Source organism: Alosa alosa, chromosome 1, assembly GCF_017589495.1.
Source record: "Alosa alosa isolate M-15738 ecotype Scorff River chromosome 1, AALO_Geno_1.1, whole genome shotgun sequence".
NCBI classification, from domain to species: domain Eukaryota; kingdom Metazoa; phylum Chordata; class Actinopteri; order Clupeiformes; family Clupeidae; genus Alosa; species Alosa alosa.
The window spans coordinates 40,749,847-40,762,524 of NC_063189.1; the positions used below are offsets into that span (position 1 = coordinate 40,749,847).

A 12,678-nucleotide genomic window follows, 5' to 3' on the forward strand; every position below is an offset into this window, starting at 1 on the left:
GAAGCATCAGCCAAGCCTACAAGTAGGCTAAGCCTAACCAGTTATGTAGGCCTAGCCCTGTGCTTTGAGCATGCCTCAATGATGCTGATAAATATTGAAGGCGACTGTCACAATATTGGAACAGAAAATGTAGTGATAGTGCCGTGTCCCTACTCAGGTCGGTGAGACTTTGAGACATACATAGCCTACAGACTGACGATTGTGTAATTCATTGTAAAGAATAGAAATCTTCTGTAGACTACCCTTGTTGGAAAATTGGCCAACCATTCATCATGCACAGCCAGCAACTTTGAGGGGGGCGTGTTCATAGAGGTGCTAGTCACATACACCAGTGTCTACGCGGCGCAGAGCTATTGCCGGGCGGGATTTCCGCAATATCAAGTATGGCGAAGACCTACGATTATTTGTTCAAACTACTGTTAATCGGAGATTCCGGAGTCGGAAAAACATGCGTATTGTTCAGATTTTCAGAGGATGCATTCAACTCCACCTTTATCTCTACAATAGGTATTTATCATTTGCTTATATAAAGTAGAGGCTCACGTTTAAGTGTTTCGATTGTTAACGTTACCCGAGGGCTCAGCTATGGTTGCTAGCTAAGTAGCCACTGTCATCTGCTAGCCTAATAGCTAAACCTATCAGGTAGCTTGTGTGAACCTAACTAATTTTAATTGGCCCGACAGCACGATATGTACCAATGCATGTGTAACTGAGATGTGCATATCCCTATTGTCATTTAAAATGATTTCTTCCGCCTTTGTTCTGGGATTTAGACCACCAGCGTTAGCTAAACGGGTTATGACGATGGTCTTGTTGATGGCTAACATTAGCTGAGTAATAGCTTATTGACAGTAGCATAGCTGACATAGCATGATAGGTAATTATTTTCTTAGCTAACAAAACACTGACCACAACTAACCCAGAAAGTTTGATGTGAATATGTGTCTGTGTTTTAACACTGTGCATTACTTTTGTGTGCATGTTAGAGTTCATATGTTGTGTTCATATCATATGTAGTATCTGCTTCCGCTCAACCAAATTGTTAGCTCCCGTGTGAGTTTGATTCACGTTAGCTAGCTAACTTGACAATGACTTAGCCCAATGCTCACCGGTAAGGTATCAACCCAGCTAATTAACATATGCAGCTTGGCACGAGATATGCACGTTGCTAACAACATAGGTACTTACTACAATCACCGTAGTTGCTTACACTAGTCAATTCTCGTCCTGTATCGGGAATCGCTGTGTGGGTTTTGGTCACTAAGCGTTAACGCTAACTTACAGTTTAGTTAGCTGGCTAGCGGCATTCCAGTTAGATTAGCGAAATGGTAAGCTTCAAATGATTTCCTGTGCGAGACATAGCCTGAAAACTGACGATGTAACTGGTGGCTTTTACTTCAGCAATGACTTAGACCAATCTATATTCTGGCGATAGCTGTCTTTTCCCCATTTGTCATTTCATTTGTTAGCCAGCATTTATACTCTTTGTCGTCGCATGACTTCAACAATAGGTAACGTAGCATTGAGTCTTGCCATCAAAAATCCTCACAGCCAACTTGTGCTGCTTTCACTATTGTACTCTACGTCCTCTTCTCTGGTAACGAACATCTATTTCACAGGTATTGATTTCAAGATTAGGACAATAGAACTAGATGGCAAGAAGATTAAGCTGCAGATATGGTAAGTTGACCTATGGCTCTGCACTGTTGGCATTTTCACAGCACTACTTTGTAGTACTGTGAGATTCAACCCCCTCAGTGGTACTGCACACTGTTAAATGCCTCATTGCGTGTGCTTTGCAGGGACACGGCAGGTCAGGAGAGATTCAGAACGATCACGACAGCGTACTACAGAGGAGCCATGGTAAGTTTAAGTCGCATTCATACTGTTCAGACCAAAGACATGCCAGTGACACATGTTGTTGTACAAATTAAGAGGGGTGTTGAGGCAGGGCTATGTTGTGTACATATAGTTTTTCTTATTTTGATACCCAGGATTGATGAATTTTATTTTATCAATGCATGATGACAACAGTGAATTGAAACTGATGTGGTTCTCTTTTTTTCCAGGGCATTATGTTGGTGTATGACATCACCAATGAAAAATCCTTTGACAACATAAAGAACTGGATAAGGAACATTGAAGAAGTTAGTGTCATAGGCTGCCATGGCATTGTTTTGTTGTTGATGTTATGCTAGGGTTTTCTAATGTGCCACAGCAGTATTAAATATAAAACACACCAATGTTTACTTCAACGATCACATTCAATGACAACTATACCTTTCCAACTTTGTTGGGAAAATTGTCTATAGTAGTGCTATGTTATTGTGTATTAGTGTAATAGTGTATTAAGGCATACAGTTAAAACTGATGTGATGTTTATGTTTTGTACCTAGCATGCATCGGCGGATGTTGAGAAGATGATTCTTGGCAACAAGTGTGACATCAATGAGAAACGACAGGTTTCCAAAGACAGAGGCGAGAAGGTTTGTATTGAACGTTTGTATTGTTGGGTAGAGATAGTTATCACTGCCCACATAAGAGTTTGGGGACTTGTTTGGGTAGCCAACAAAAGATTGCAATCTAACAAAAGATTTGAGAAAGGGGAAATCTGATGTTTTTGAAAACTACAGTCTGTGTAGATTGCAGAGGTTGTGTCATCATAGATGCATTTATGAAAATGAGAAGATATGGTGTAATTGAATGGATCGCCATCCTAAATTAGATCTGTGGCATTGTTTTAATCTTTTGTTCTGTATTAGACTGGGTGCTGCCCTATGCACTCACTGTACGAGTTCAACAAGTTTCTTCCTTCTCTTTTAATGTAGCTGGCTCTGGAATATGGCATCAAGTTCATGGAGACAAGTGCAAAGGCCAATATAAATGTCGAAAATGTGAGTTAAAACACCAAAAAAGAACAGTTAATGTTTTCAGTAACAGTATGTTCAGTAATATTGTGGTGCTGTTGGATGTAGTGAGCCCTGTCTGATTGGAGACTGTGTTGTCTTCCATATTTAGGCATTTCTAACACTTGCCAGAGACATCAAAGCAAAAATGGACACGAAATTGGTAAGGTTCTCCTTTTTCCATGTGATATCTGAAGGAAGAAAAAGTGTTTTGTGTGTTTAGAAGCTGGCAGACTAAGCTTGTCCTCTATGTCTCCTTCTTCCTCTGCAGGAGGGCAACAGTCCGCAGGGCAGCAACCACGGTGTGAAGATCACTACGGAGCAGCAGCAGAAAAAAACCAGCTTCTTCCGCTGTGTGCTCCTGTGAGGCTGCACCTGCCTGTCCGCCTTACCGTCCACCTGTACGAGCTGGACGCCACTGGACTGTGCTCTTGCTCTCAGCACTCCCCAGACCAACCCTTTCCCTCCATCCCTCCCTCTCTTTCTCTGGATCTCTCTGTCTTTTAATCTCTGTTGCTTCTCTCTCTTCGTTTGCCCCCCCTCCCTGCCCCACTTTCCTTCTCCTACCAGTTGGCCGATGGACGTAGTTTGCTCTCTGTCCATATTCTTCCATAAGACACACACCGGTGATGGCATCCTCTTCCAGGCTTATGATCCTTTGCCAATATTGCCGCGCTTCCGATTGGCTGTACCTGGTCGAGGTGAAGAGCTGAGCCGGCTTGTGCCGGTCTGAAGGGCCGTGCGCTCTCTCTCTCTCTGCGTACGTCCACACTTCAGGAAGAAGAGGCCCACCGCTCCTGTTTGTCCAACAGCCCTGTCTTGGAGCACTCTCATCTGAGCATGTCGCTGCCAAACTCTTACCACAGCCCCCTCAGTCCCAGTCAGCCCCGATCTCGTTCCGGAGAAAGCAGATTGGTTTGAGAGTTGTTCTTCCTGGATCAGACTGTAGAGCGCAATTTGCTGAGTGTTTCGGAGCACTGCTTAAGAACCTTCTATTCTCCATTCCATTCTGTTGTTTTGTGTTTCTGTTTTTCTAAATCCCCATGCATTCCGTGACAATCACTTGACCTAACTTTTGAAAATAGGAAGCTGGTAGTGGTCCACTTGTTCTCTGGGCATCGTTCCTCTCTTGTGTGTTAGATTTTTTTTTCTCTTCAGAAACCTTTTTTTGGTGTATTTTTTTTTTTGAATTACCCATAAAAAAGTCTTTCTCCCATAATCACCCTCTGGACATTGGGTCTGCAACGGCATATTTATGCAGATAGTTCACCTTGCCATCTTTGTTTACCTGTTCATGCTATTGAGATTTTCTTATGCAGAATCTGTGCACAACTTGTTATTTCAAGTTAGGCTTATTGATTTTCTTTTTTTCTTTCTCTTTTCTTTTTAATATGTTTCATATTGCCAGTCTGGGCCTGTTTTGTTTTTGTTTTGTCATTATTTTCATCACATGGCAATTCACCTCTCAAATCCCCTACCGCAGACGGTCCACTGTGGATGGTATACTGTAAGCATGTGCACAACTCACTGGACTCATTGCTATCATCTGATCCAAAAAAACTCAGGACTTGTCTCAGAAAAATCTGAGGGATTGTAGCAGAATGCCCCCCACTCCCCACTCTCCCTTGGTAACAATACACATTTGGTAACTATATACATTTGGCCCTAACGGGTAGCATCAAGATCCAAACTCACAAATAACATCTCTGTAGAAAGAACATCTTGGGCTGCCTCCAGCTGTGCTTCACTGGGAGGGGAAACTCGTCCAGTCGCCCATGGTCCGTTGCACTTTAGGAGTGACCTTTTGTGTCGTGAGTAGTCTGTGCGGAGAGGTAGTGTTTTTGTATAATGCAATTAATCTGTTCCTTTTGTCATTATTGGAGAGAGAAAACATATATTGAGACCTAATATAGACCTGATTACTTAATATTTCGATAAGTTTCATTTGACTTGTATTTTTTATCTTAAAAGTCATGTATAAAATTTAAAAAAGGCCACAAGCCTGCCCTGTGCAGTCTGAAAAATCTGCCCGCAACACCTTTAGTCTTTATGAAGCAATCTACATCACAAGAGATGTTGCACAATTCACAGCCGGTTTGAAATGCCTTGGCTTCCATCAGCTTGCCAAAGTTGACGGCGCAAAGCTCTTGAGCTTCTAGAAACCTCTGCTACTGTGCAGTGAGGGGAGCGGGCTAGTCTCCGGCCTTAGAACTGTGCTGCTGTGTCTTAGCCCTTAGAGCTGTGCTGTGTGTGTGTGTGTGTGAGATCAAGATAGCACTAACCTCAGCCCTTAAGAGCTGTGCTGCCACTAGCTTCCTCTGTGTGGGATGACTCACCCCAGCAGAGCAGAGCAGAGTGGAGGCTGTTCGGCCCCCTCTGGTTTTCCTTTCGGTCACGGGCACTTCCCTATGTCAGCCTTAGGTGCTGCACTCATTCTGGTTAGCTGGCTCACGCGCTCTTGGCCTTCCAGGGGCGTCTTTTCTGTCTGCTCTCTACTTTCCCTTTGCACACAGTTTTGTAGAAGTGAGCCTTCCGATTGGGTGGAGACGCTCAGACTTGGTGTGCTTTTGAATAGGAAGGAGATCTTAAACCGCAAAGGTCCGATAGGGGCTGTGGATTTTCACAGAAACCCCAAGGAGTGCAGCTAACATATTTCACCATAACATTACACCAGCACCTTTCAGTCTTTAAATAACCACACACCTGCCTGGCTGCCAGACTTTGGCCATAAGCAGCCTCACCAGCCCATTGTAGAAGCTTGTCAGTTTTGAGCTTGCTTTTTCCCTTAATTGACAGCATACCAACATGGCCAATTGTGACTGCCATCTACTCTTTGGAAGTCGGTTTGTGAGCCAGCATACTGCATTGGAGGTCAGACAAGTACACTGGGGACGCTCTGGTGGTTAAAGCATTCCGTTAGAAACAAACAAAAAAAAAACAGTGTTCTGTATGTTGAAACAAGGAGAAGCTTGTGGTGTTTTTCAGGAGATTAAAAGTTACGGTAACTTTCTCTTCCATTTTGATTTTTTTTTTTTCTTGGGTGTTGAGCAGTTTGCCTATTTAAACCAAATTGCTGGCTTCCCCTTTCAATTCATCAATTCCTTTTTTCCAAAGAGATCAAATGATCACTTCTTTTTTTTCTCCCTATCCATTGGTACCTTGGATCAAAAGTGTCCCCTATTATAATTATTATTATAATTATTATTATTATTATTGTTATTAATATTATTATAATACGGGCTTGATGCCCTTTTTTCTGCCACTCTGTTGAGTGTTCGCTGAGCTCAGACCTGCATGCGTTCACAGCCGAACCCTTTGTCTTAATTGCTAATACTTGATCTGTTTTCATTTTGAAACTATGCATCATGAAGGTTCATATTGACAACCTTTAACAACCTACTTGGTTATGATTTTTTTTTTTTTTTTTTTGAAATGTCAAAAGCAGTTGCTTCACACTGAGCACATTCCTGTATGATTTTTGTTGTGGTCCCCCCATCTCTTCATGTGCAATGCTTTTTTTTGTAATTTAAGTTGAATTCTATTCATCTGTCTGGCTCGGGTGTGAAATTTGGCACAAAACAGTGTTGAGCTTGCCCTTACTGAGCTGTGAGGGAAGCTGAGGAAGGCCACATGTCTGCCGTTGGTGGCTGCTCACAGATCAGTGTTCCTACCTGCATTTCTGTGAGTCTAGTCACTCAACTTCTGTCATCGATTCCTCTCCCAGTGTGCTTTCAGGTCCCCTTCCCTCTCGCTCACTCATTCGTTTTGTTTTTTGTTTTGCTTTGGCATTGCTGTCTCATCATATCCATTCCCCTTTTTTTATTTTTATTTTTTATGGAAGGCTGTTTTCATGTATCTGTTTATTTGAGAGGTATTTGGGGAGAGAATTTAAAATAAATTACCTTTTGAAAAAAACAAAAAAACAAATTGTAAATAACACTCTAAAAAGAGATCTACGTTAAAAAATTGTACTGTACTTTCTAAAATCATATGGAATTGATCTACAGTTTTGTAGATATCTGTACTTTTGATTTATTAAAATAAGACTTTTAAAAAAAAAAAATTGTCTCATAAATGTCTTGATTTTACAGAAGTATCCACAATAGTTGGGTGGGTGTGTTAAATGCAATGATCTAGGCAGGTGACATGGTGACCTTTTAATACACTCCAGCACCCAGCTCTGTCTCTCTGGCCCCATGTGTCCCTTCACAACATGGTGTAACAGAGACATCTGTCCCACGCTCACCACAAGCTACTAGTGTTGCAGGATTGCCTTTAACCAGGCCCGGTCACCCTGCAGGGCTCTTATTTACCACACAGGTCAGCTGAGTCTTACGCAGTCTCCATGTCCACTGAGACCTGCCTAAGATGAAGTAAAGTCAAAGAGCTTTATGTTGAGTGTCACTCAGGAGTGTCAGGCTTGTTGCTCTGGGCATCCAGTCTCCGTCATGCGCTGTAAAGCCATTGTGGAGTCGTTCTGTATTTCCAGTCTGCTGTTCTATCCAGATGGATTGTTAGTGGCTTTTATATCCTTATATGGAAAGTGCTGAGGAGAAAAACAAGTTACTGTTTTACAAAGGGGATTCCTGCAGTGCCCTACCAACTGATTAAGTTTTAAAGGATGACTGTCACTTTCTTTTTAAGGAAACATGAAAGGCTGTAATTTTGTATATCAGCAGGTCAGCAGAAAAAAAAATGCCACAAATCTATGCTTTGGCCATATTCAGAGACTTGCTCTGTATGTCCCTTTTCTTATTTTTTCATTTGGCTGACCCCTTAATCTGAAGCAATTTACATACAGTGTTGATTATCACAGGGGCAAGTCTCTGAGTAACTTGGGGTGCCTTGGTCAAGAGCACAACGTTGTGCAACCGGAAATAGAACCCACAGCTTTTCTGACTACTGCATGCCAGCCAAGTTCTTTTACATTACCACCACCCCCTTTAGTTTTTCTCTGTGTGTTTTCTGTTTATTTACCGTATCTGGTTGCTCTGTCATCGGACTAAGTCAATCCGCACATTGCCACTGCGGGAGATTTTGCCAGAATCTCACACTACACACACACACACACACACACACATATTACCTAAGAAATTCTGGAGCGCGGACAATCATTTGTTGAAAGTCCTCTAGCGACAGACGCCCATCATTGTCCAGGTCAGCCTCATCCATGACCTTTTCACAGACCATCCTCACCTCATCCTCTGTCAGCTCGTTGCGGGTCAGCTTATTCAGCGTCTTCTCCAGGTCCGATTTACAGATGAAGTCATCATTGTTGAAATCTTTAGCAAACAGACAATATTGTATGTATACATATCCATGTTTACCTCATAGATTTTATTTAATAAAAGCACAGTGGTATTAAGTAGTTTTGTTTTTCATGTTCTTAGTAACTATATATATATATATAATATATAATATAAATGACTGCACTTCAAGGGCTCCTTCTGACTCAGTCTACAGGTAACCTTAGTAAACCCTTTCCGCAGAACGCCACATCAAGTCCAGCATTGATGTCAAGAATGTCAAGCTTTAGCGCTTTCACCAGCAACTTCTAGGGCACCCTCAAGGATAGAACAACTAACTGACCTTGACCCTGTCATCCCAACGTGCTCCTTAAGCTATCTTAAACTACCTCTTCAATACGTCTGAATAATGTATGAAAACTTTGCTTCACCCATGACCCAGGAGCACGGTGCAGGCCTGTGGAACGTCTTCTGCGCTCCTCATCATTTAATTAGAGCGACTCCAGCACATGCTCCTTTCACAAGCAGACCATGGCTATAGTGGACTGCTGAATAATTGAACAGGCTTTTTGTTTGCTTGCTCAAAGACATTGCTTCAGTCTCCATTAGTTATCCTGCATCATCAGACAGACATAATGACTGCTGACAGCAAGTCGGTCACATGTCTCTGGGCCTGGTTATGAGTTCAAGAGCCTGCAGCATATCAATACCACAACTCCACATTTCATAGTGAACTCCAGATGTATCTTAAGTGTATAACTAATTCCTGATGATGTCATGTTTCTGTCATAATTAGGTGTTTATTTTTCATACAGAAGTAACTTACAACACTGGAGCAAAGGAATGAAATAGAGATTGTAATGGTGTAATTGTTTTGTGAAAATTTAAAAAAATAAAATGAATGTCTGAGATTTGGAGATTTTAGTAACTTTTGGAGTGGAGTGCTACTAACCATAGATCTTAAAGGCATAGTAGGCTTTCAGCTCTCTGGGTGCCATTTCACTCAGAACTGAAAACATGTCTAAGAAGTCGTCTAGACTCATGTTTCCCTCGCCATCTTCGGAGAACACCTCAGCTATTCTTTGCCGGAAAGGATTATCCTGCAAAAAAGACACGGAAATGTCATTCAGAGAGTAACACACATACTATCCATACAACCCAATTCACATAGAGGATCAATCAGATCGCAAGCAAAGTAGGCCTAATATGGTTTCTGGAGTTGAAAGCTCAAGCTCAGAACATTTTCTTATTCACAGAACTGTTAAAGTAATCCCTGCTGGTATGTTGGCAGAACCCATATTATTGAACTTTGGCAGTTCACAACAGGCTAATCTTCGATCTAAGATGGATTTGAGGCTCAGCATAATGTGAGATCCATTGCAGAATTTCTTCGTCTCGGCATAGAGGGTTGTTTAGCTGCCATTAAACACCACTAATGGTGTCTGCCATCACTCCTGACTGTGACCCCTCTCTGTTTCTCTCCTCCGCTATTTCAAAGAGCTGGGGACGCAGGGGAGGCCCTCTGCTTTCATAGAGTCTGAAAGGATCTGGTGACACGTAAACTCTCCAAGACTACTGACAATTAGTATGGGATGAATAATGCATGAACAACAGAGTACAGGGTGGTGAGTGAGTGAATGAGTGAGAGGGAGGGAAAGAGAGAGAAGGAGGGAGAGAGACAGACAGACAGAGAATGAAGGAAGGAAGGAAATAGAGAGTGGACCATGCAGCAGCGTCCACTGAAGCCAAGGCCGGTGTTGGGCCAGACGCGGAGGGCACCTTCAGCTCTGGCATGCTGCCGATCAGCAAATAAGGCAGCTTCACATCTGGTTGGCTGGTGTAGTCGAGCGGCACTAGCTGTGGGGCCAGGTCACGGTAACGTTGGTACAGCCTGGCAGGCGGACGAAGAAGATATAATTTCATAATTATGAAACTATATAAACATACCATATAACCCACATCATAGCAAATATTATATTTTGTGCCAAAAACATTGGGAAGTAATAAGTCAGTATGTACATTGGCCAATAAATCAAACAATCTAGTACACAGAAAAATAACATAATAATATTGATTTTTTTATTTTTTTTATTTTAATTTAGAGGATAAGGACACTTCGAATAGTGCATTTTAAAGAGGGTGTATCAACACCTCAGTTCCTTACAGCTCAATTTGTACGAACAGCTTAAAAACAGAGCTTTAAGGTCTAGGATACAGCTGTACATCCTGCAGGTGAAATAGCTACATGTCATGTAATTGATGATTGATGTGACCTTTTCTGTATATGTATTTCTTATATGTGTGTGTGTTTAAGTTACTTGCACAGTTCAGTGCTGTGATGGTCACATTTACTAATACTTTTCTTATCTTATCTCAAATGAGAAATGAAAGCATGCAGTTATACTAAGCTAAATCTACCTCATGAAATGCAAAATTACTATATTTGATTATCCAACATTTGGGCAGTGATCAGACAACTTGCACAATATCAAATATGCTCAACAAGGACAGTCTAACTGAAGCATATGAGTGCACATGAAATTGTCACAATAAGTTGTATTTTCAGATTTCAAGGCGACAACGTTTCATTTCAGAATAGGCGCACAGAATTCCACAGTCGAATAACATGAATGGCTTGCTTCCTCATCATATGAAAATAGATCTTTAGGGCCCTGTGAGGTCACACTATGAGTAGCTATTTCTCATGTCATTTAAACAGCTTATCTCTCCATCTCTCCTGCACTCCTGTAGCAGCTGTGCTTGATCGTGCATAGCATGACTTTCACCTTACTTGGAGATTCACTGAGGCAGAACACAACAAACCAGAGATGAAAGTGGATTGCTGTGTTTCAGTCTTGGGATTTGTGCCTTAAATGCAAGTTACATGTCTTTGTGCCTTACCCCTTTGGAATAAGCAACAAATAGGTGTCCACCTACCTCAAAATTTCCTTCCTGGTAAAGAACGTGCAGTCCTACAGAATGAAATGCATACTATAAACGTGCATATTCATGACTCATTCCAACTGACATATAACATAGTTACAACAACATACATCTGTCTGTCTTCAGCATGAACAAGGTGGATTCAAGCAACATCTGTGCATTAATTGATCATACTAATTTATAATACTTTTGTCATACATTTATCATTTATGATCTGTGTTGCATGTTATGCATGTTACACTGTCTTTAAACACAGAACTCCTAAAGCCACTCAGACTCATCTCGACTTGTGAAATACATTTGCTTGAATAAAAGAATGAGTTGAGAGTTTCGGGTCTAACAAAGAATTTTATGAAGCACCATCGTACGTTACCCTCTGCAGACATTACACGTAAAGCATTACAGAGAAGGTTTGTGGCACGCACCTGGTATGCATCTAGCTGCTGTGGGGTGAAGATGGTCTGCTTGTTCCCCATTTCTGAGCAGAGGGGGTTTCCCTCACTGCCATCCCAGATCCATCCAGCACGGAGTGCGTCTGTGCCCATCCGGCTGTGTCTGATATGAAAAGACAGTGAGGAGGAGGTGGGGTGGGGTTGTGTGTGTGTGTGTGTGTGTGTGGTGGGGGGGTATCAGGTGTCTGTTGGCCCTTTGGTTCTCCATCATAATGGGGAGCATTTCAGCATTTCATAGCAGCCCTTTTAGAAAGAGAAGATGGGCAGCCGGCCAGCATCCGTCCCAGGGCTGGTGTGGTCGACGTGACACCCCAGTGCACTGCACTGCCCCGCACACAGGAGTCGAGTTACCCAGCAGACACCTCAACAGGTTCAGCTTCTTATGGAACTTAGAGCTCATGCAGCATCATTTGGGGTGCCCATGTCTGAGCTAGTGTGCAGTGCACCCTCCTTTAATGGACCATCAGAAAGTCATTTTATTGTAACTGTAAAATTGTACTGTACTTTTGCTGTTGAACTTATTATCTTTTGTGATAATCTTACATTTTGCTGTTGTCATGTTATCAGTTATCAGTATTGCATGTGTATGTCCACTATATTAATACACATTCATATAAAACATATATTTTCACAGACTGGTAATGAATTAGTGGTTAGTGAAAATTTCCATTTTTACTTTATCAGTGATGAACTCAAAATCCAAGGATGTGTTTCACAATTTTAGCAAGTATACTGATGACTTGCCACTGATGGCAATACTAAATACTTAATACTAATATGGAAAAATATTAATGACTCTTTGACTCTTTTCTGTAGCTTTGTATATTTTGAATATAATTTGAGGTGCGCACACACACACACACACACACACACACACACACACACACACACACACACACACAACACAGAAAGGGCTTATCTATTGGCATGTGCTGCCCATATTTGAGACAGTGGTGAGCAGTGATGATAAGGAACCAACAGTCACAAACACTGACAGTTTCACAAAAGTCTAAATACTTTTAAACCATTTATATCAGGGAACTTGACTTGAGATCAGAATAACTGACACATGTGCTAATTATCTTATAGTTGTGTATGTGTGGTTTTATTATTATTCAGTAGCCTTGGACA

The 12,678-nt window shown here is 41.7% G+C and overlaps 2 protein-coding genes across 3 annotated transcripts; one reads left to right on the forward strand and one right to left on the reverse strand.

The window, feature by feature from the left end:
- Nucleotides 1-319: 319 nt before the first annotated feature.
- Nucleotides 320-5,915, forward strand: rab8a (RAB8A, member RAS oncogene family). The gene is made up of 8 exons (XM_048262505.1): nucleotides 320-507; nucleotides 1,620-1,680; nucleotides 1,803-1,863; nucleotides 2,070-2,147; nucleotides 2,397-2,486; nucleotides 2,829-2,894; nucleotides 3,019-3,069; nucleotides 3,178-5,915. Exons 1-8 carry the CDS (start codon nucleotides 384-386, stop codon nucleotides 3,271-3,273), a joined length of 627 nt encoding a protein of 208 aa, XP_048118462.1. The 5' UTR covers nucleotides 320-383; the 3' UTR covers nucleotides 3,274-5,915.
- A 1,515-nt stretch (nucleotides 5,916-7,430) lies between these two features.
- Nucleotides 7,431-11,571, reverse strand: cib3 (calcium and integrin binding family member 3). 2 transcript variants are annotated; one of them, XM_048262518.1, is made up of 6 exons: nucleotides 11,521-11,571; nucleotides 11,090-11,124; nucleotides 9,932-10,043; nucleotides 9,105-9,252; nucleotides 7,993-8,188; nucleotides 7,431-7,452 (listed from the first exon to the last, which is right to left on the reverse strand). In XM_048262518.1, the coding sequence occupies exons 1-6, from the start codon at nucleotides 11,569-11,571 to the stop codon at nucleotides 7,431-7,433; spliced, it is 564 nt and encodes a 187-aa protein (XP_048118475.1). The 2 variants fall into 2 exon arrangements, with proteins under 2 accessions (XP_048118475.1, XP_048118484.1); XM_048262527.1 differs by lacking the exons at nucleotides 9,932-10,043; nucleotides 11,090-11,124.
- Nucleotides 11,572-12,678: the final 1,107 nt, after the last annotated feature.

Coding starts and splice junctions, on each gene's coding strand:
- rab8a (XM_048262505.1), top strand. CDS start 384: ATGGCGAAGACCTACGATTATTTGTTCAAACTACTGTTAATCGGAGAT. Junction 1,681..1,802: donor AAGATTAAGCTGCAGATATG/GTAAGTTGACCT, acceptor TGTGCTTTGCAG/GGACACGGCAGGTCAGGAGA. Junction 1,864..2,069: donor CGTACTACAGAGGAGCCATG/GTAAGTTTAAGT, acceptor CTTTTTTTCCAG/GGCATTATGTTGGTGTATGA.
- cib3 (XM_048262518.1), bottom strand. CDS start 11,571: ATGGGGAACAAGCAGACCATCTTCACCCCACAGCAGCTAGATGCATAC. Junction 8,189..9,104: donor CTATGCCTTTAAGATCTATG/GTTAGTAGCACT, acceptor TGTTTGCTAAAG/ATTTCAACAATGATGACTTC. Junction 7,453..7,992: donor CGCGCTCCAGAATTTCTTAG/GTAATATGTGTG, acceptor TTTTCTCCTCAG/CACTTTCCATATAAGGATAT.